Source organism: Chlamydotis macqueenii, chromosome 2 (assembly GCF_036417535.1).
Source record: "Chlamydotis macqueenii isolate bChlMac1 chromosome 2, bChlMac1.mat, whole genome shotgun sequence".
In the NCBI taxonomy this organism is placed as follows: domain Eukaryota; kingdom Metazoa; phylum Chordata; class Aves; order Otidiformes; family Otididae; genus Chlamydotis; species Chlamydotis macqueenii.
The window spans coordinates 155,623,543-155,644,836 of NC_141557.1; the positions used below are offsets into that span (position 1 = coordinate 155,623,543).

At 39.1% G+C, this 21,294-nt stretch overlaps 2 protein-coding genes across 15 annotated transcripts in view; both read left to right on the forward strand.

Moving 5' to 3' along the window:
- The window catches only part of PHF20L1 (PHD finger protein 20 like 1), a 60,192-nt gene extending 47,285 nt beyond the window's left edge, over nt 1-12,907 (forward strand). For all 14 annotated transcript variants that reach the window (XM_086741288.1, XM_086741285.1, XM_086741284.1 and 11 more), the window contains 4 exons: nt 1,645-1,840; nt 2,238-2,607; nt 6,110-6,275; nt 7,407-12,907. In XM_086741288.1, coding sequence (XP_086597414.1) covers nt 1,645-1,840; nt 2,238-2,607; nt 6,110-6,275; nt 7,407-7,549 — 875 coding nt within the window. In that variant the 3' untranslated portion in view covers nt 7,550-12,907. The remainder of the gene's footprint in view (nt 1-1,644; nt 1,841-2,237; nt 2,608-6,109; nt 6,276-7,406) is intronic.
- A 2,945-nt stretch (nt 12,908-15,852) lies between these two features.
- TG (thyroglobulin) overlaps nt 15,853-21,294 on the forward strand; it is a 156,175-nt gene continuing 150,733 nt past the window's right edge. Inside the window, exons 1-5 of the mRNA XM_086742634.1 lie at nt 15,853-15,940; nt 17,666-17,774; nt 18,626-18,723; nt 19,155-19,358; nt 19,710-19,869. Coding sequence (XP_086598760.1) covers nt 15,853-15,940; nt 17,666-17,774; nt 18,626-18,723; nt 19,155-19,358; nt 19,710-19,869 — 659 coding nt within the window. The remainder of the gene's footprint in view (nt 15,941-17,665; nt 17,775-18,625; nt 18,724-19,154; nt 19,359-19,709; nt 19,870-21,294) is intronic.

A 21,294-nucleotide genomic window follows, 5' to 3' on the forward strand; every position in this document is an offset into this window, starting at 1 on the left:
TAGGGTAAGTTTGAAATGGTAAGAATTAGGGAAAGTCTCTTTACTTTTAAACTGGTTGCATCTGATGAGGAAGATGTAGATTTTAAAATTATTGTGTCCGTGAACAGATTTTTCTTAGCAGGTATTTGGAGAAAAACTATGCTATTTGGAAGAAAGTTTTTGTTATTAGTCCTGACAGTTGATACAAATGCAAATATATGTCTTTTGGTGGAACATGAAACAGTCCAGCTGTTTCAAAAGGGCAATGAGACTACACCCCTAGATTTACTCTCATTCTGAATTTAAGAAGTGAAATCTGAAAACTGTTTGCAGAGGTGTAAAACAGAATAGGTTTTGTTAGTTATTTTTGAGAAGAAAATTCAGGAAAGTAGAGCTGGACAGATGTGACTTTTTCCATTTGCCCCGATCTGTATCTAAATTGGTGATCTAGTCTTGTTTGATAGTTCTGTGTGGTGTACTCTTTGAGCAGTCAAGCTTTTCCTTATTAAAGCCAACTAATTTGTCTTGTGTTCTTTCCCTGCACTGTACTAGGTACTTCGTTATCCCCTGCTATGCAGAGACTGTGTCTCTAATTATTATCTTCTCTCCCTTCCTAACCATTGCTTCTTTTCTTTCTATGTCAGGAGAAAAAGGTCATTCACAATGTCAGTATTTTAAAGTGTATTGGGATAATGGGCAGAAAGGAGATAGACAGGGTATTCTCCTGAAAGGTATGAAGGGCTTCCATCAACCCATTCTTTGTTCTGTATATGATGATAGTCTGATATGAAATTGAGTGTAAGATATTGCGATCTTAGTCAGTCTGTTTGTCTGGGTTCCTCATTGTAAACAGTAATATTGGAATAATTAGCATTATACCTTTCTAGTTGGGGTTTTGGTTTTTTTTGTTTTGTTTTGGTTTTTTGGTTTTTTTTTTTAATAGTTATTAAGTTACTATAGAAGCATTAGCTAAATACTTGTTCATGTCTGTTGGGTTAAGATTGTAGATGTTGCCATAGCACGGGAGACCTAAGGCCACTTACATCAATATTCTGTCTACTAGTGTCTGGTAAAAGGCACCTCAAAGGAGAGTGCAAGAACTCTGCTGTCAGATCACTTTGAAATGTCTGCTTTTCATGAAGCCTTCTTCTGGCTTCTAATAAATAGATATTGACTTCAGTAATGAGGCAAAATATTTGTGGTTTAGAAACAAACTAGATGTTTTGGATATGTCCATATAAAATCCACTCTATAACATTTCTCTTGGTAACTTAGGGTTGTTTTTTTTTTAAAAAAGTAAGATGGAGTAGTTAGATAAATAAAGTGCCAATTTAAACATCTTTTTTCAATTAGATTGACAATGGCATGGGTCTTAATATCCTGTAATCCTGTACTTTGTTTGCAAAGGTGATTAGATTTTCATTTCAAATGCCATTTAGAGAGCTCTCGAGATTGCAGGTTTGGTTTTTTTTTCGTAAGTGTTAAGCTTCCTCTTAATCCATGAAAATTAAATTTTAATATATTAATAGCTGGATCTTGAATCATTCTTTCATGGAGGTTAGGAGACATTTAGAAGAGTACAGCATACAGTTGTAGCACTCTAGTTTTAAATACAGTTCTACTGTGGCTTTCGATGGCCCTCAATTTGTTTATTGCTTACCCCAGGTCAGAGGTGGAGTGCCAAATACCTTTATGATAAAGACTGGCTAAACAATGGACATATGTGTGGATTATCATTTTTGAAAGAAAACTACTCTCATCTTAATGCCAAAAAGATTGTGTCAACACATCACCTACTGGCAGATGTATATGGTGTAACTGAAGTACTGCATGGGCTGCAGTTGAAGATTGGGATATTAAAGTAAGTATCAGCCCAGGGTTTATTCTCCATCTTTGTATATTAGGAAGCAGAGACTCCCATTATTCTATATACATTATTCTCTCACATTAAAGTTCTTTCTTGAATAGTAGTTTAACTAATTCAAGTACAAAATGTAGAGTACCCTCAGCTTCAGTGGGAGTTACGTGTTCAGCACCTGAGCGGATCAGATATGTTTGGATTATTGGTGATTTTTTTAAATAGACAATTTTGTTTTAAAGGGATGTTCTGGGTTTATCCTAAATTGATAAGTGAATACTTACATGTTTGATAATGGTGCTTATCAATAGCTGTGATCTAGCATAAGTGGATGCTTAGTAGTTCAGTGCTGTAAGTGCTATTATCTATAATTTGCTTTTTTTCCTCCCCTTCGTTGCAGAAATAAACATCACCCAGACCTTCATCTCTGGGCTTATTCAGGGATGCGAAAAGAACAAGAACAAATAACTGTTGAGGTAGAGAAAAAATTAGTGACTTTGCCAGATGCTGTTAATCCAATTGAAAGGACGTGTCACAATCAAAACCATAAAGAGCCACCCAGTATACCCCTGAAGATGGAAGAAACATACATTACAAGTGAGCACAGTTACCAAAAACCACAGAGTTTTGGTCAAGAATGCAAAGCAGTCACTGACCCTATGAGCTCAGATGATGAAGATACAAGTAGTTTTGAGGAAGATCAGGAATTTCACATGGAGAATAAAAACTGTTTACAATATTCTTTTAAAAATGATGGCATGGATGAGCAGGTAGGTATCATTCTTCATCTGGGAAGTTTCTGAGTTGGAAAAATATATTCAGTCTGATAATACTCAAGCACATGCAAGTATTCAGAAATGTTCGTTGTTATAAGTCGACATATTCTATCAAATAACTCAGCAGAAATCACTAGAAGCAAAGTTAGATCACTGAAAAAGTTTCAGGTGGAGTATACCTGTTTCAGCTGGTGAATGAAAGGCAAAGTATGGATAAAGTATTGCCTGTGCTAAAACTGTTTATGCTCAGTCCAGTGTTTTGGGGGAAAAAAATCATATGCTTAAAGTGCAGCGTCTTGAAACAGAACTTCCTGTTTTCCTCACCACTCAAAAAACACAGAAGTTTGGGTTTGTTGGTTGTTTCCCCCCCCGCCCCCCCAATTCTATTTTCTACATGTGGTTTTGTTGTTGTTGTTGTTTGTTAAACTAAGATTTGTAATAGTGTTTATTATTGTACCATATTCTTCTTTTAATAGCAACACTATCTAGAATTCTGTCCACAAGTAAGGATTTACTGACCAACTAATTTAATCTCTTGTGCAACTTCTTTTGAATCTTTTGTATTGAGTATTTCTTCTAATTAAACATTTCACAGGTTTTTAGTCAGGATTATATTTGACTATTTAGACATCTGTGTCTCATTTTTGCGTTAATGGTTTGAATTCATTACTTTGTGGAAAAGGTCTGAAATTTGTTAGTTTGGTTTTGGTGAAGAGTTCTCTGAGCAAAAAAAAACAAAGTGAAACAAACTTTTCTGTTTTCTGCAATACGAACTGTGTGAGAATAAATCGCCCAACTCATCCCCCTTTTGAAGTACAGTTTCTGGTGTGGAAGAAATGAGTAAGATGCATCTTTTTTCTTTTAATTCTAGTTTTAAATGTGGCATGTAAGCTATATAGTGTGAATAGGGAATTTTGGCTCATTCTAGTTAGAAATAACTGTTTCTGTGCTAAATCACATGGTTATGTTCAGTTTCTATAGTAAGGAGCCATGCAGCATTGTGAAACAGACTTTCCTCCCAACAGTAGCTTTAATTGTCATTGTGAATAGTATAAATTCTTTTAATTCTAAATGTAGATATATGTGAGAGGTGAAACAAAATTAATGTTTCCTTCAGAGACTAAAGCATATATCTGAAAATCTAGGTGCTCTCTGTTTAAAACCAGAAAGAGATGTTTGGGGCAGTGTCAGAGTACTGCTTCCTTTGGGACAGCTTAGCTCACCATGTTGTCGGTAGGCAGCCTTGATATCTGACATAAGACTTTCTGTCTAGACTTAATACGTGTTGAAAAGCTCACATTGTTTACTCCATGAACCTGTTTGTAGTTACCTTAAAACCATGATGACACTGATATTGAAGTGCCATTTTTACATGGACTGACTTCTCTGTAAGGTGCCGCCTTCACCTCTCCTTGGCAAAGTTTTGGTTGGGGCTTTGGATTCTCCCTTTTATCATCCCACAGAGCCTTGAATATTCTGGTTTTCCGTACTGTTTTGTCCTGTCCTAATCTACAGTTGTGTTACATATGGTCTTTTCTCTTATAAACAGTGTTCAGATTAACTGTTATCAAGTCCCTTTTTGGACTATGTGTCATCTCTAAAATTGTATTTAGTTTCCTTGTTCTTGCTTCTGAAAGCACGAGCCTCCCCCACCTGAACCTCCCGTTTATTTCTTCTTTGCAAGCTGGATCCTGTACTCTGCTTCTCTTACTACTTTTGCCATCCTGATTGCCTACGTTGATCTCTTACGTGGGAGGAGGACCTGTTTGATCTTGTGGGGTTTTTTTCAAGGAGCATTTACTAGCCATTTGAATAAATATAGAGGTCATTAAAAGGAAAAATTAAAAAAAAAAGTCTTTTATGATGTTATTTAGGTGCTATTTAGCTTTAAGATTTTCTGTAAGTTACTGCAGTCATCTAAAAGCTTCACCTAACAGGTGATCTTGATTTTAGAATTATGGACTTTAGCCCTCATACAGCAAGGGAAAAATGGCATTCTTCTTTCGTGGTTTTAAAGAGGGACTGAAAATTGTAAGAAATAGGGCATTTCTTTTTTACATTGGAAATATCCTTTACAAAATTAATAACAGTTCGAGTAGTGAAAACACTGTGGAGGCAAATGTGATGTCTTATAAGAAGAAAGCTTTTATCTGAAGAGTCTGAGAGTTTAGAGGATTTTTATGACTTCTAAAATCTGTCTTTGATAAGTAACTTTAACTCCTTTAATGAATCTTGTGAGTATTAACAATGCTTTTCCTCCGGAACTCACTCATAAAGCTGCCAGCAGGGTGGTCCAAATTTCATCCTTTTTTTTTTAAATTGATTTTGATTCTTGAAAGGGGTTTGGCTGGTTTTTTTTGCTTACGAAGTAACTTAGAATCCATCAGTCCTTATTTTCTTCTTCCCCTCTCTTCTCATTCTTCTCATTCTTGACTGGAAGAAGAAATATTTTAAGAAAAAAAATGATGTTAAGTCTTTTATTACATCATATGGAAAAAAATTAGCTGAGTACTTAATCAGAGAAGTGTTTTAATACAATAAAATTAATTCCTTACTCTGGCATTTGCCATGACCTGACACTGTGTGAGCACATGTATCCAGCATTCTAGTCCCTGAAATAGAATCATCAACAGTGAAAGAACTTCATCAGATATGAAATCATAGTGGATATAAAATGGAAATTGTGGATCCTGCTAATTAATGGAGATGCTGAACATTTTAACTCATTAAATCAAATATACTTCCTTTGGCCATTTCCATTAGCTGAAACATTAAATAAGAAAGATGAGGAACTTGTGTATTGTCTCTGACTTGCTATGAAAATCCTAATTATTTCAAAGAAGTCAGTCGTCTTCAGATACTGTGTTTGCGTAACTCTGCAGGTTACTGCCCTGGTAACTATCCCCAAACATCTTCAATTCTGTCCCAGACTTGTGCTTGCAGGTTACATGGGGCTATAGCAATGGTAGGAAGACAAGTTTTTTCTCTTAATCAACAAATAGAATGGCTAGCTTATTTGTGCAAAACAGTGACTTGACATCTCGGATATTACTGCTTTTTAGGGAATTTTCCTTCATTCTTTGCCTAAAGTTGAAACAAACCTTAGGGTTTTGCACATTTTTGGTGATGGTAGACCGATGTAGTTCAGCACTTCGTCATTTAAGTCGCAATTTATATTAGAAGGGCACAGAAATGCAGTCTGTCTTACTGCGTTAAAGCAGGTGCTTGAGCTGGTACACTTTACCTTTTGATTCACTCCCCCAGTGCTAGACATCCTCATTTGTATGGAATTTTGCATTTTGTTTGGTTCAGTCTATTGATGTGTCCTGATGCGTGGCTTTTTGAGTATGCTTTTGTCAAGCAGACAGAAGTACAATTCTAAACCAGCATAGTTTATCATGCAACTCAAGTGTTGAAATCAACACCAGAAATTAAAACAAAACAAAAACCCCCTCTTAAACAGCAATTTTTTTTTCTTTCTGTTGCTCCTATGAAGAAGAGTTCTGCTGAAGGAAACACTGTGTTTGTTTGTAATGAAAGAAAAGGCTCAGAGGAACAAGTGGACACACATCTTCAATGGCAGCTAAATCTCCTTACCCATATAGAGAATGTACAGAACGAAGTCACCAGCAGAATGGACCTGATTGAAAAAGAAGTTGATGGTAACTGCATTGCCAGACACTTATTAATACACCTGTAACAGCATCTTTCATAGTCATTGTGTTGAAGGTGATCTGAGGCACTGAAGATGGATTTTTGAGTGCTATATTCAAATATGAGTAATTAAAATTATAACCAGAGCTCATACCCTTGATCCCTCTCACCCCCTTCCACAAGTTTTGAATGCCCAATAAAGCAGCTTAAGCAGTCAGGACCCCTGAAAATTTAGCTCAAGTGTGTGATATTAGATAGACTTCAAACTTACCTAGTCTTTTTCCAGATATGGACCATAAAGTTGATGGATTTTTCTACACCTGGGGTGGTTTTGGCCTGACTGTTCTAATAATTAACAATACTTAGGGGAAAAAAAAATATTAATTCTGCCTTGAATTTTGATTTGTTATATTGTTAGTACGTAACTGGTTTCAGGAAGACAAATCAGGCTTCATGAGGAGAACTTACTGAAATTGCAGTGTAGGAGTAAATATTGCAGCATGTAAATTTACTGGCCAGTCATAGAAATGAATGAGGGGAGCTTGTAGTCTAGTCATAGGAGCCTTTAATTACCTTTTAACAAATAAAGTTGTCTCATTCCTATTTGCAGTTTTACTTAAAATATTCCTGCTTGTACTAGGCAGTATTTCTAGGTTAACAGAGTTGACCTATTCCCTTCTCTGTCTCTACAAGTGTAGAAATTCCTTGAAAACACTTATTGAGAATTGGAAAACTGTTCTGTAACCTGAGCTTTCTAAACAGGAGCCTGTTAAAGTGACCAAAGCAAGCGTTGCGTTTAAGGATTCCGTTTTCTGTTGCAGAACTATCATAGCTAGAATATTGTCAACTGAGATTTTTTTTATGTGTGTAGATGATGAATTATTAGCCAGGGGTATAATTTGCTGCCGAGTACCTTTTTATAGTGACAATCAAATCAGAAGATATATTTGGATTGTTTTAGTGAAACATGGAAATAGTTGGTGTTTCCCTATAAACATTTCTTCTGTTAAATAAAAATCACAGCCTCAGTATATTTGTCCCTTCCTATAAGAGACAGAGTAAGAAAGAAAAGTTTAATTTATATAGAAACTGTTTCTTGAAGACTTATTCTAATCAACTTCTTTCTTTTCCTTCTGTAGTTTTAGAGAGCTGGCTTGATTTCACTGGAGAACTGGAACCGCCAGATCCTCTGGCAAGATTGCCTCAGCTCAAGAGACGTATCAAACAGCTCTTAATTGACATGGGGAAAGTACAGCAAATAGCAACACTTTGCTCTGTATGACAAAAGGAAGAATAAAGAAATAAAAATAGGTTCTTTAAAGTGAATTTTCTTACTAGCCACAAGACTGACAGGAAGACAGCAGAAAGCTGAGCATTTATCTGGTTCTTTGCTGATGACATTAATAGACTGAAGCTTTAGAGAGAGGAGAGGAAATTTAGAGTGAGGAATCTGTTATATTGAAAATTTGGGTATTCAATGTCCAAGCTTCAAAATGTAAATTTATTACATACTGATAAATGTTTATATGGTTTTAACATGATAAACAAGAAAATCCCCACATGTAACAAAGTTGAACAAACAAAAACTCTGTGAAGTTCTAAATTTGCAGAATTCAACTGACTCAAAATTCTTGGGAACTGCTTCTGTAATTAATTCCTCTAATCGTGCTAGTTAAAGATAGACATAGAGAGATCTGTATCCTCTCTACAAGGAAAGCTTCTAGATTGTTTCCTTCTCTCGTGAATGTTCAGGAAAACAAACAGTCTAGCTTTGATTTTTGAAAGAAATTACTTATCATGGTCTCCTTTTAAAAATATTTTTTAAATAGAAATCCTTATTTACAGCACCCTTAGGCTCCTTTAAAACATAAGTGGCAAATAGTGGTCAGATGTGCCAAATGATATTAAAACCACTGGAACGAGAGTTTGATTATGACTTACATGAAGGTTTTTTCCAAAGTCCTACTTGGTGCCAGCAATCCATCCAAAATTGTATCTACTTTATATTTTTTTATGTTCTATTGCAGTATTCAGGATTCAAGGTACAATTATTGTCCTGGGTAGCTCTGTTTTGGTGTTGACCCTCTGAAACTACCATCCTCAGCTGGGATGAGGAATGATAAAAGCAGCAAAACTGTGGCTGTGAATATACTAAACCACTAAAATAAATATCACAAGATACATTATCCAAGATGTTTTTATAAAGTCTTTCAGCTTCAGTGAATGAAACGTCATGAAACCAAAGGCAACCTACTTGCTCTGTTAGCTCTTGCTGGATTTTGAGTCCAGGACTTTCCCTGTGCTCATAAGTTGCCGCTGTACCCAGTGCTACATACATATTTGTATGTGTATGTATATGTGTATAGTTACACATGTACCTATATACATACTGTATACATTTATATCTACACATGTCTAGTTTTATTACAATAGACTATAAGAACTGGTGGTTAACATGAAATGTTACCTTTTAACAAGCAGTTTCTAAAATTGAAAATAATGTATGTACAGGTTTTGAAATTTGTAAAATATGACTGTTAAGAGGAGGCTATTTAACTGATGACATTACGATACTTGAACATTTTATGCCTCATGTCTGTTTATCAGTTCTAGTTATCTGTATAAATGCATTTTAGAACCGATAGACAGTAAACTTGAATTTACCTTTTGATAAGAGTACAAGCCACTGTGCATTCAAAAATTATTTAAATTTGCAAACACACTGTTCTATATGTAAGGTACTGTATGTAAAACTGTTTATTAAAACTATTCTGCATACTCTACATTTTCCACTTTTCTTCCTGATCTACACACAAATGTAAAAAAGAAGTTATTGTTATAATGTACAGACCATCAAAAATCAAAACATCTTGGAATGCCTTTTGAGGATGCATAAAATTGAAAAATGTGCCAAAGATGGATTATCTGGGAAAGACTTTGCAACTGGTGCATTGAACTTTCATGATAAAAGCATTATTGAGAAAGCAAGCAGCATGGCTGGTGCATTGCTAAAATAAACCTACCCTGACAGTTCCCATCTGTCTGTCGTATCTGAAGTGAGTTATCACTCTTGGTGTCCAAAGCAAAATGTAAACCCCCTGTTACAGAGTGGTTGCTATTTAAAAAGTCTTGCCACATCAAGCTTGTAGGAGTCATTAGAGCTGCATGGTAACATGGAAGTTAATTATGGAATCATGATTGGCAACTTCATAATGCAGGAAGAACACAAGAGCTGAGGAGTTGCTGACACTTTTATAGCAACTGTTAATAAATAAAATACTCTGTGTTATATAGTTGGATGCTTAAACAACTGCTTCAAATAATATAAATAGTTGAGTGACCTACTTGCTTTTGGATATTTGAGACTTTTTTATGTATTATTCACTTGCTGCATATCCTTGAATGTGGTACTGTGTGTACTGTATAAGAGAAGTGTAAATCCATATTAATTACTTTGAAACAAAGTGGAGTGTATTTACATAATTTATACAGCATACACGGTAGCAATGTGATGCAATGTGTGTGCATGCATGTGATGTAATATAACTGTAAATGTTCCTGAAGGTGGAGGTGGACAGAGATTCCAAGTGGGAGGATGGAGGTTTCATTCCCAGTGCAGAGATGAAGGAATGGTATCCTGAAAAGGAAATTTTAAGGTCAGAGTTAAAGTTACCCTTGCAGCTTTAACTTGTCTACTGTGTTTGTATATGTAAGGATCGCTAAATTTACATGAGTATGTGATTTTATCCCTGAGGATCCTGCCTTATTCAAGATGGACTGTGCTTACAAAAGCAAATAATCTGTTCAGTATTTTTTATCTTCATTTCTTGTGTAGTCATGTATTATAAAAATTCCTGTAAGCATTCATACCTTCTGAGAAATTCAATCTGTGTCCGTAGGGACAGTGCCATCATGCATTGTGTATTGCTTGACTGCTTCACAAACTTGTCTGAGTTTGCTTTCTCAAATTGTGACGTTAGTCTGTAACATGTGAACGGTAGGTTTGGCCCCAGTTTCTCAAGTATTCAAAGGTTTGGGATGCTTGTGAAGTTTTTTCTTTGAACACTTACAAGTCAAGTGCCATAAAAAATGCTAAGTGTTTTGCACAGAATGTAACCTACAGTTGGTTGCTTTGCTCGTGTGCCAGTCAAACCCGATGTGCTCTGGCTCATACCAGTATTTCTTCTAGTTGGCCTTACCGAGAGAATCTTTTTCCTGTAGGCATCCTTTTCCATCTGTCTTCCTTTTTCTTCTGTAAATAAGCCAGGGATCTACATGCAGTCTATTTGCAGCATCGCTTATCGGGGTGTGAACTGCAATTACGTGTGCTGTATGATGGAGGCAGACCCCCTCTGAGGAAGAAACAGTATATGGTGATGTAAGGACTGGGTTTGATACATGTGCACAGAAAGGTAGAATTTTAAATTCGCAGCCGCCTCTTAATGTAAGTTCTCAGTAGTAATAAACCAAAAGGAAATGCCATTGTACAGAAGCCTCTTGTGATTTCACAGGGCTAAACAGCAACTTGTGGAGCCTTTAGATGCTCAGCTTTTTGTCTGGGGGTTGGTTTTTGTTCTCATGGAGGTATCAGGGTGATTCATGTCAAAGCCTTCTCCTTCCTGTGACCATACCGTAGGCATCAACATCAGGAATTCTGCATTTTCTGTTGCAGTGAGGGCAATAGGACATCCGTATGGCAGTCACAAATGAAATGTAGTCTTGGTGACATGATCAGATAGCAAGTGATGGGGCTGCCTATGTTTCAGTTACAACATGGAGGTACTTTAAGTCATGTGGCAGGGAATGGGTTGGAAGATGCTTCCCCTGACTCTTGGGTAGCTGCAGCTTGAGTAGTGCCCATGTTTTGGATATTCTGGCCTTAGATGCATAGATATTTGTAAAATACTCCATAGCTAAACAGTGGTAGAAGCCTGTCATCCATCTTTGACTGTTTTAAAGAGATGAGTTGCAATTTCCTGATAGATTTCACAGGTTTGCTGAGTGGCAAAGAACTGAAACAGTTCTTCCATGGGAGCAGTCCTCTTGTATGGATGACATCCACCTCTCTTAGCTTTGTCTCTAAGATCCTACATGTGCTCCTCATCTGTTTGTTCTGCAGCTTGCATCTGTTTCTCGTTTTTATTCTTCAGCTTTCTGCACTCTGACTTCTTCTGTGACGCTTGGAGGGTTTCACTCCTCTGTTCTTGTGCCCAGTTTCTTTCTGGCTGCTGTGGGAAGCAGTCACAGGGAAAGGTTCCCTCTGCTTTTCTGTCCTCAACCTCCAGTGCGTCCTACGAGCTGTGTACAGTTGGATTGTGTGTACTGTGGTCAAAATCTTAAGATGTTTTTTGCTGCCTTCCTTTAGTAAGCCTCTCCTGGTCTTGTGCAAATGGTGATCTCCTTCTACTCCCATCTGACTTCTAACTTTTGAGTGAGTATTTCAGCCAAACCTCTCTGCCACTGTTGGGCTCCAATGCTCCTTACCAAACTGAAGGCTGGTATGTCGAGTCGCTTGAACATCACAGTAAAATTGTAAAAGTGTTTTGATGCTTGGAAACTGGAATATTTTCCCTTTGTATTTGAAGGGAAACTGCATCTATTTTTCTTCACTGAAACTTTAAAAGACACAAAACAGATTCTGAACTGAACTGGAGCTTGCTGTAAAAATCAACGAAAACAGGAGGCGAGAAGCACTACGCAAAGAGCGGATTGGTAACAAGGAGTATGCAATCAGACCGTCCTGACTACCTTGCCCTGTGAGCAGTCATGTGGAGGTGCTGATGTGTATAGGGGATGTGTGCATTGATGCCATTCATTTGCAAATGAAGACTGGAACCATAGATTTTCTCTCTACTGCTTAGAAATGTAGTACATGCACCTTAATTTTGGAGAGCTTATTAAGGTCGGAGGCTTAATCACTTTCTAAATGTCCATTGCTATCCTCACATTTTATTAGCTGACACTTCTTTTTCTGTTGTACTGAATCCCTATGGCTTCAGGTGGTCATTTTACAGAGGATGTTTGAAATACTTCAGTAATGGTTTTTATTATGCTGTGTTATGTCCTGGGCGCTGGGTGTTGGAGGTCTGTCTGTAGCAATAAGTATTATACACTGTGTGTATATCTGTTTATATATGGAAAACAAGCATGGGTCATGTAACGATGGTGAAAATACACTGCACAAAGAGCAGATGGTGCATTTGGCAGCCATTCTGCACCAGCTTGAACAGCTCAGATAAAACATTGGAGACTGCATGGAGAAAAGGAACTAGCGTGAAAAATCCTTCAGGAGTGAATTGCCCTTTCCATGAATGCTGGGCCTGTGTGTGAGTGGTAGATGAGCCAGCCTTATTCTATGGATCGAATAACTAAAGCTAGTTCAAATGCTGCTGACTTCAAACAGCAGCCTTCCTTTCTTTTCACCTGGCCAGAGCCACCTCCGTTCAGCTGTGGCCACCTCTGTCAGTGTATTGTCACTACACGCTCCGAGAGGCAGCAGTGCACTATTATTAAATCTTCTATGAGAGAAGCAAAATACTTTTATTCTGTGATTTGTGGTTTGTTTTTTTTTTTTTTATAATAGCAATAATGTTGACTGCATTTTAATACTCAAATAAAGGTCTGTTGAGATTGTTACGTGCCTGGGCTCCCATTCAGTGGACTTCGGTTTCGGCGAGCTAGTGAGTGCTTGTGTCTGTGTTAAAGCGTTAGGGAATCTTCAGTTGGATTTTTAGCCAGTAGTGCATGAAGCGACTGAAACTTGTATTATCTGATGGAGCTATGGTTTTTTTTCCTTGTCATCTTCTAATTTTGCGTTACATGAGGATTTTTAAAACTTAATCAGAGATGATAGAGATGATAAGCGCTTTAAAAGCTCTTGTTATTGTTATCTGTGCCAAAACCATGTGAAGAAGGTTGAGATGATTGTCTTGTGCTTGGGAAGGAGTGTACCAAATGTAAAACATCATTCTCTTCTATCTGGAAGTGTAATAAGTTGCTAACAAATGGTGTGAGTCTTATGATTTTACATAGTTTTCTTAAAATGTGGGAGAGGTGATTTATAAACACAGAAAACCAGTTTGTTATTTAAAAATAAATGAGCTAATTGATGTGGGCATAATTTGACAATGTTTTTGGTTCTTAAAATTTTTGCTTCTGATTTGCTGCCTCATTCAGGAGGCTCCCTTAGTTCATTTCTTAAACTGAGGTTGACTTCTCAGGCTCAAGTTTTATTTGGGTGAGAGCAGCTTTTCTGTGGGTATAGATGTTTATGTATTCATATACAAGCATCGTTTACCCATGGGCTTTTCGATATGTAAAAATTGCAGTTGCACAAACTGTCTTTTCTGCTAAGAAAGTGTATGCAAAACTGGAACAATGAATAAATGGTCTGCTTCTCCCTTGAGGTTTGTGATTTCAATGTTTCATCACACTGATGGTTTTCTTTCCTCAACAATTATAGCCTAGATTGTGTAGCTTTTTGTACAACAACCGAAAAACCACATTTCCAGCGCCACAGCAATGGTTTTGAAGACGTTTGTTATAAGGCCATATTGGCCACAGGGACCTTTTCTGCTTACTCCTTTTCTCCCTTCGTTGGTAAGCTAATTTAAGAAATTCTTCCATCTTTTCTCAGATGCTAAAAATAGAAGTCAGTTCAATTGTCCCTTCACTGGAGGTTATGCAGTGAGGCTTTCCTTTATTTGAATTTGACCAGATAGAGATGACAAGTGCCTTTTTTTTCTCTGAAGGATGTGGATTGGGCATATTGCTCTGTAAACTACTACTTTTTACATTTTTTTTTTTAATCCATGGGCTATTGCATCCTATAGAACTTGCGTGTAAACCCATCTTGGTTTGACGCGCATCTAGAAGTGGTTTAAGTGATGCCAGTTGCCAAAACCCACTCTCACTTTGTTTTTTAAGAGACTTTTAAGACTTCCCACTTGCATAGTTTAGAGACTGTTTTCTGAGTATTTCTGAAAGAAATTAAAAGTAATCTTGGGAATCAACATTATATAGATATTGCAGATTTGTGCTGATTTCTGTTAGCAATAGCCCTTTGATACCTCCTCAGTTTCCTGTCTGCCTTACTCTTAGCAGCTACTGATTCAGCCACCCCAGTGCTAATGCTGGTGATTCTCTCGTTAGTTGGATTCCTTTGCTCTGCATGCACGTTTCCCTACAAATCCTATGCTAACCAGAAATTAATTTTCTTTCAGTGCCACTTAATCAGGGCTGTTACAGGATTTTTCTTCTCTATGCCTCTGAATGTTGCTGGTTTTGTTCTGTCATCTACACTGGATGTGTTCTTCATCTCTTCCCAACTTGATCTTTCCGCAGACTATTGGCATCCCTCAAGTCAAGAGTAGGTTGCTTGGAAGTAAAATCCAAACTTAGTGCCACTCGTTGTAGAAAGGCTAGTCATGCTAAAGCAAGCTTGTGCTGCTGTTTGAGATCAGGTTTACCATACAGATCAAACACAGTCACACTGCAGTGGTCTGCAGCCCACACAGGAGGACGCTGGGACTGCTGTTAGCGCAATCATGGTCTGTAGGACTGTAGCAGTACAGTTATTTCCTGATGGCTTAGCACTTGTGAATCACAAACAAGAGTGCTGCTGTCACTTTTTGTTGAAATCAGCCTAAGCCCAGCTTTAAATGTGTGCTTCTGTATTATTTAGCTAATTATTCTGGGGCCATTTGTCCAACCACCTTTCCACATGTGAGGGTGAGTTCTCATAATTCCTGGCACAAGTAAACGCTTGCTGACACTTGTAAGAGGCGGACAAGTAAGAAGTGATACTCTGGAACAAAGGGAATACTATTTCTGATGTGTCTTAGCTCAAGGATCTTGCATGTAATTAGTACTAAAAAAGCTTGACTTAACAAGCTTAATGGTTATACTGATCTCCCAGCTGGAGGATGGAGCCCAAGAAGCCGAGAGGCTTCCTGTCAGATACTTGGCTGTATTAAAGTGCACGGCGCAAGTGGGAGTAAAAACAAAAGGTCAAATGCAATTGACTCTGACCCTCAATTCCCTTCACAGGCAGTGGAGCTGCAGCGAGCATCCTGTTTTTCACTTAACAAATAACAATATTATAAATTGTATTTACTCCTAGTGCTGCAGCGCTTGGAGGCCTAGCCCTTGTCTGTCCCCTCAGCAGGCTGGGCTCTCTAGAAACACACACAAAAAAAGTGTAATTCTGAATGCAAAGCACAAAGTCTGGTCGCACCACGTTACAGGTGGGAGCTGGAGCTCTGACCAGGGTCATGCTGATATGCTCAATTTTCATGTTGATTTAGCTGAGTCCCTGCCACCCTCTGTGCCTGCCACCGCTTGTTCTCCCCTCCCATGACCAGGCTCAGTGGTGCTCCCTGGAGCGGGGATGAGAACTGGCTGAGCAGAACCACGAGGGCTGTTCCAGGGCCTCTTGCGGTTTTCTCAGAAGCATCGTATGCGTCACTCACTCAATTTCGTGCCCATTCTACCGGTGCATGAGTGAACCCATCCATGCAGTGGTTGCTATAAGAAGGCAGGTGAAGGCTACACGGGGTGTGCAGGGCTGCCTCGCTGACCAAAGGGATGGAGCTCCCCCATCGCAAGATGGGCTCCATCCCACTTTGCACCCTTCTTTTGTGCTTTATTAGCACAGCAGCAGCCAATATATTTGGTAAGTACGCTCGTTCTTTTCCTTTGCCTGTGTCCTGTAGCGGCTGTGCTTCTGTGGTCTTTGTGCCGCTCTGTGTGTTATTCTGATGAAGTTTTTAATGACCTTGAATCTTGCACTCTGCAATCTTAGCTAGTTATTGTGCGCTGTGCAAACTGAATTTGGACTCCAGGTTAAATACTAAGCTATAAAGATCTTTAAATGGCTAGGGTTATCTGTGTTCAGTCGACCTGGATTTTGGGTGGAAAAAAAAGTTTTCTGGAAGAACAGGCTAGGCTGTAGAAGAAGCTTGGGTAAGAAGAGATGGCGCTTCAGGGATGCAAAGGTCCTAAGGTCCATCTTCTACTTGTGTGTGCCATCATCTAATCTAGCCTTGAACCTTAAGATACTGGATAGTCTGAGTGCCGTCCCCAGTTCTTTGGTCTGAATTTGACAGTCCTGCACAACAAACAATTTGGATCACTCAGTTAATCTCTTAACTCAGATGTCTTAGTAGATCTCTCTAGCACTGTACGGAGGGATCTCCGCACATCCCAGAGCAACTGGCTCAGAGTCACGTTTGAGATTAAAATGCTGAGGTTTGCCTACATGTGGATGTCTATGGGTGAGCTAACCTAAAATCTCTTTACAGTCTCATGAAAATTCTCACATGAGCTTAAGGGGAGACTAAAAACTCCCAGAAACAGAAGTGATTGAGAGACCTTAGGTGCACAGAAACCATCTGTGGTTAAAGAAGTCCCTGAGCTGCAAATTAATGGAGACTGAAAAGTATTCAGGATACTTATGATACATTTGCACTATGTGTGGTCATGCTCAGAACAAATACTGGATTAAGTGAATTTTTAGTCTAAATCGCTGTAGCTGCGGTTATCTTTGTTTGCTATATTTTTATAGAACTAGTCAATGGAATTAAGAGCATGACATTCGTCAGATTTTGAGGATGAGGAAAATGTCAGATCAACTAATCTGTTCTGTAAAAAATAACCTACTGAATTTCATTACTCTCTTAAAACAGCATCCAAATGTGGTTTTGACTGCATTAAGAACTGAGGAGTTGACTGTTTTCTTGCTAGGTGGCTTCAGTAGTTCATCACTTGCCCTGGTAAAAATTGAGAAGTGCTCCTAATACGGATTAGCCTGGTGCTAACTGCTAGGCATTGATTATTTCTGGGTCTTTCATGAGATTAAGAAATACCTCTCCCTTTGGTGAACTAGTGAGGTACTTAGCTTCAATAAAGAACAAACACTCAGAAACATTAAGTGGTGTGCATGGTTACGGCAAAGGGCTGTATTTTGGTGATAGCCACAACTAACCGTAACTAAAATGATAGCTATACTGGTACAGAACAGAGCTGAAGCTAATTAAATACAGGGCTGGGAAAGAGGTTCACCAGCACCTCTGTCATGTCACAGGGCTCTGAGCAACCTGATCTGGTTGAAGACGTCCCTACTCCTTGCAGGGGGGTTGGACTAGATGACCTTTAAAGGTCCCTTCTCAACCCAAACTATTCTATGTGCTCGTCCTGCAGCTGGCAGCCCAGCGAGTTTCTTCAGTGCTTCCCTGTGCTGTCCCATCCAGAAATGCACACAGGGAGCAATGGAGAAACAACCAGGGAGAACTAATGAACCCAGGGCTTCTACCACGCAGCCTTGACACTAACAAGGCTTTGATAAGAACAGGCTTGTGGTGAAACCACCCTTACATGTTTCTCTTCTTGCTGCTTTCAGAGTACCAGACAGATTCCCAACCATTACGTCCATGTGAACTTCAGAGGGAAAAGGCTTTTTCAGGAGGAGAAACCTACGTTCCTCAGTGCTCAGAAGATGGCCAGTTCAGGTAACTCCCTTTCACTACTAATGAAAGCTTTAGCTTCAGTTTTGAAGGGCCTCCTTATTGGTGGACTGGAGGGTGAGAGGTGCAGGAGTCTGAAGGGACTTCATTGAGCCATGTTGCAGATCCAACCTCTCCTGAATGAATTCCCTGTTGCTGGAAATAATCTCTGGGTTAAGAGATTAATCTAAGATTAATAGGGTAATCTTAGCGGCATTAATTGCATGTTAAATGCTTGGTCCAGGTTGTTGTTCCTATGCATGCTCGTGGGCACAGAGTCTGTGGTCAGTGTGCCAGCTGGCACAGCTGAGCCAGGCTCACTTGGAGATGTTATTCACCCTGCTGGAAGTGGCACAGTTGGGTTTCCTTTTAAAGGCAGTAAAGGAACTAAAAACCACATGGAGAACAGTGATTTTGTGAGCAGCGTGTTGCTTGAAGATGCAAGAAATTAATGAGTTGAGGCTGAAGGGGAGTGCAAATTGTGATGTTCTTTACTATTATCTTGTTGTTGTTGCCTAGGGTGAGGGACATTGACTGTTCTAGATTTGACTTAGAAAATGTCTCAAAATGTGTGGTAAATCTCAAATCCTGAGATTCAGGATTCTGTTCAACCTACTTTCTTCCCGAATGAGTTCAAGTTACTTATCTGCAATTCCTGAAGACTTCAGAAAATTACTAGAATTAAGAGCTCCCATCACATAGAGTTAGCGTCGCCAGAATCACAGCCCTTTCTGATTCCATTATTTGCTGCGTTGAAGTACTGGGACTTGTTTGGCTTGCTGTATGTTTCTATGTCCTGTACTGACTGAGGACGCTGTCACTAACAAAATAAAATACGTACTTGTGATCTCCTTCAGGACAGTTCAGTGCAGTAGGAATGGTCTTTCCTGTTGGTGTGTGGATGAGAATGGCATTGAGGTACCTGGCAGCAAACAGAATGGATATCCCATATCTTGTAAGCCATAAGTTTCTATTTTTGTTCAGATTGGGTAAAGAGCTATTTAAATCTGCATTTGAACTGCTGAAATCAGAAATAGATTAGCCCTGGACTTTGATGGACTCTAGTTTGCTGTAATTTCCTGATGGAAGTTCTGGAGTTTCTTCAGAGCTGATTGTGGAAACCTGCTACATCTGGGTGGTCTGTATTCATGGAGGTCACACTAACGTAAATCATGAATGCAACATCAGCTTAGTGTATTGACTTTTGTGGTGGCTTTCTGTATACCACAGAATACAGACCTTTCATGACCTCAAGTCCGTCGATGTCCTCATGCCACCTCGGTGGCAAAATCTCACAGCTCTGAGAAAACTCAGATGTTGTCTTAATAAATGATTTGGTGCCCAGCAACTGGCTTCCTCTAACAGTGCTCCTCTCTGGTACTACAGGCTTATCTTTCTGCCAGCTGCAAAAGCAGAGGATCTTGGTGAGTCGATACATCAACAGCAGCAGCATCTCCTACATCCCTCAGTGCTTGGATTCAGGGGCTTTTGATGTGGTGCAGTGTGATACAGAGCTGGGTCAGTGCTGGTGCGTGGATCCAGAAGGAATGGAGATTTATGGCACCAGGCAGAGAGGAAAGCCAATGCGTTGTAAGTAATATTCATCAAAACAGCATGTTTTGTAGGGTGGGAAGGTTTGGTGCAACTGAAAGATGGTAGATCGGGAGCTTGGATGTTGCAATCTACACTTATCCTATAGAAGTATAGGTGCTTAATTGAGGCATTTAAGTCCCTGTTTCATAGCATCATAAGGTATGGAAGTTGGAAGGGACCTCTAAGGATCATCGAGTCCAAATCCTTGCTCCTTATAAAGACAATACGAGGCACCTAAGTGTTCATGTTCAATGTACAAATCTAAACCCCTTCCAAACCATGGGGTGGCTGTTCACCTATTCATAGGAAGTTAAAACACCAATTAATAACACCTTTGTTTCCGATCAGGTCCAGGGAACTGTGAGATTCGAGACCGTCGCATTCTGCATGGGTTTGGGGAGAAGAGCCCACCACAGTGCTCAGCAGATGGAGAGTTTCTGCCTGTCCAGTGCAAGTTTGTCAACACTACAGACATGATGTTTTTTGATCTTGTCCATAGTTATAACAGGTAAAAATGCAGGCTTCTGAAGCAGGAAAGCAGTCCTGCATACCTCTTTGAGTTGCTGTCTTACTGTTTTGGTTTTTTTTCCCCATATGAAGCCATTTTTCTGTGACCACACATGATGTTATTTTCTATTAATGAATGGACCAAGTAAAAAACTTTTCTTTTCTTCTGAATTAAATTTGCTTACGTAGAAAAACCCAATATTCCATCCCTATGATCTAATCAGTGTGTCCTCACACAGCAGTGGATACCACATTGCAATCTCTATTTGGGAAAGCAGCCAGTGTTACCTTTCAGACAGACACACAACAGCAAAAGAGATAAATGCACAAGGAGCAGAGGAATTCAGATGTATATATGAGATAGGAAAGGTGATTGCATATGGAGGATGAAGACAGAGGGAGAAATGGCAACATTTAAAGAGCAAGTTCCATGTGACGGTGGGAAATTCTCGTCTGTTTAGGCAGTGCCAGGGTTGCTCACACAGGTGAATCACCAAGTGATGAAGGGGTGTGCTGACATACAACTGGCTTTGGGTTGTTGGAGTGGGCTGGGGAAGACTTCAGAACTCTGGATCAAATTCTCATCCATGGGAACAGAAAGCTGTTGTCCTGTGGAGGAGCTAGGAATTAATGCTCAGGTGGAGAAATAAGGCATGGGCAAGGGGAACCGCAAGGAGAGGAGTTCATTTCGGTGCAGATGTTCAGCCTCTCCAGAGAAACCTTTTGGTCTCTTGTGAAGTGTCATTATCTTGGCATCTCAGTCAACACATTTCTCCGGTGGAGGGCAGTGGAGTAAATGTAATGTCTCGTTCTGACTTGGCTCTGTAGCAGCAAAGGCTTTTTGTAGTAAATGTCAATTTTTCTGTTTTGAGGGTTTTCTTTTTTAATTTAAGCAAAACTGAAAGGCAGGCCCAAATGCACAGTGCAAATTTGTCAGAGCTTCGGAAGAGGTTATTTTGGCAAGTGCAAAATTATCTGACTGGTTAATTTGTTAGCCTGTGGAGTGTGGAAATTCTAAAAGAACAACTACAAAGGAGAAAGCAATGTTTTATATTAACAATTTTTTTCTCCTATTGGGAAATTCGTCTGCAAAGACCTGCAAGATTGGGCTTTTCTTGTGTCCGTGTCATGTAATCAATCACAGCAGAATCATTACAATCCCAGCTGACTGCCTTTCTAATTATGGCATTGATTTAACCCATTGCCATCATATCTGAGCATCTCAGGTCATTAATATATTGATTTTCACACTATTCTTGCCTGAAATGTCATTATCCTGCCCCATAAACAGGAGGCCAGAATATAGAGTTGAAGGGATGAGTTCCACAGCAAAGGACCATGGCAGAACAGGGATTTAAACCCATATTTTATGTTCATGTGGAACCAGTGGAACAACTTTCTTTGGTTCCACAGACTGATTTTGAAA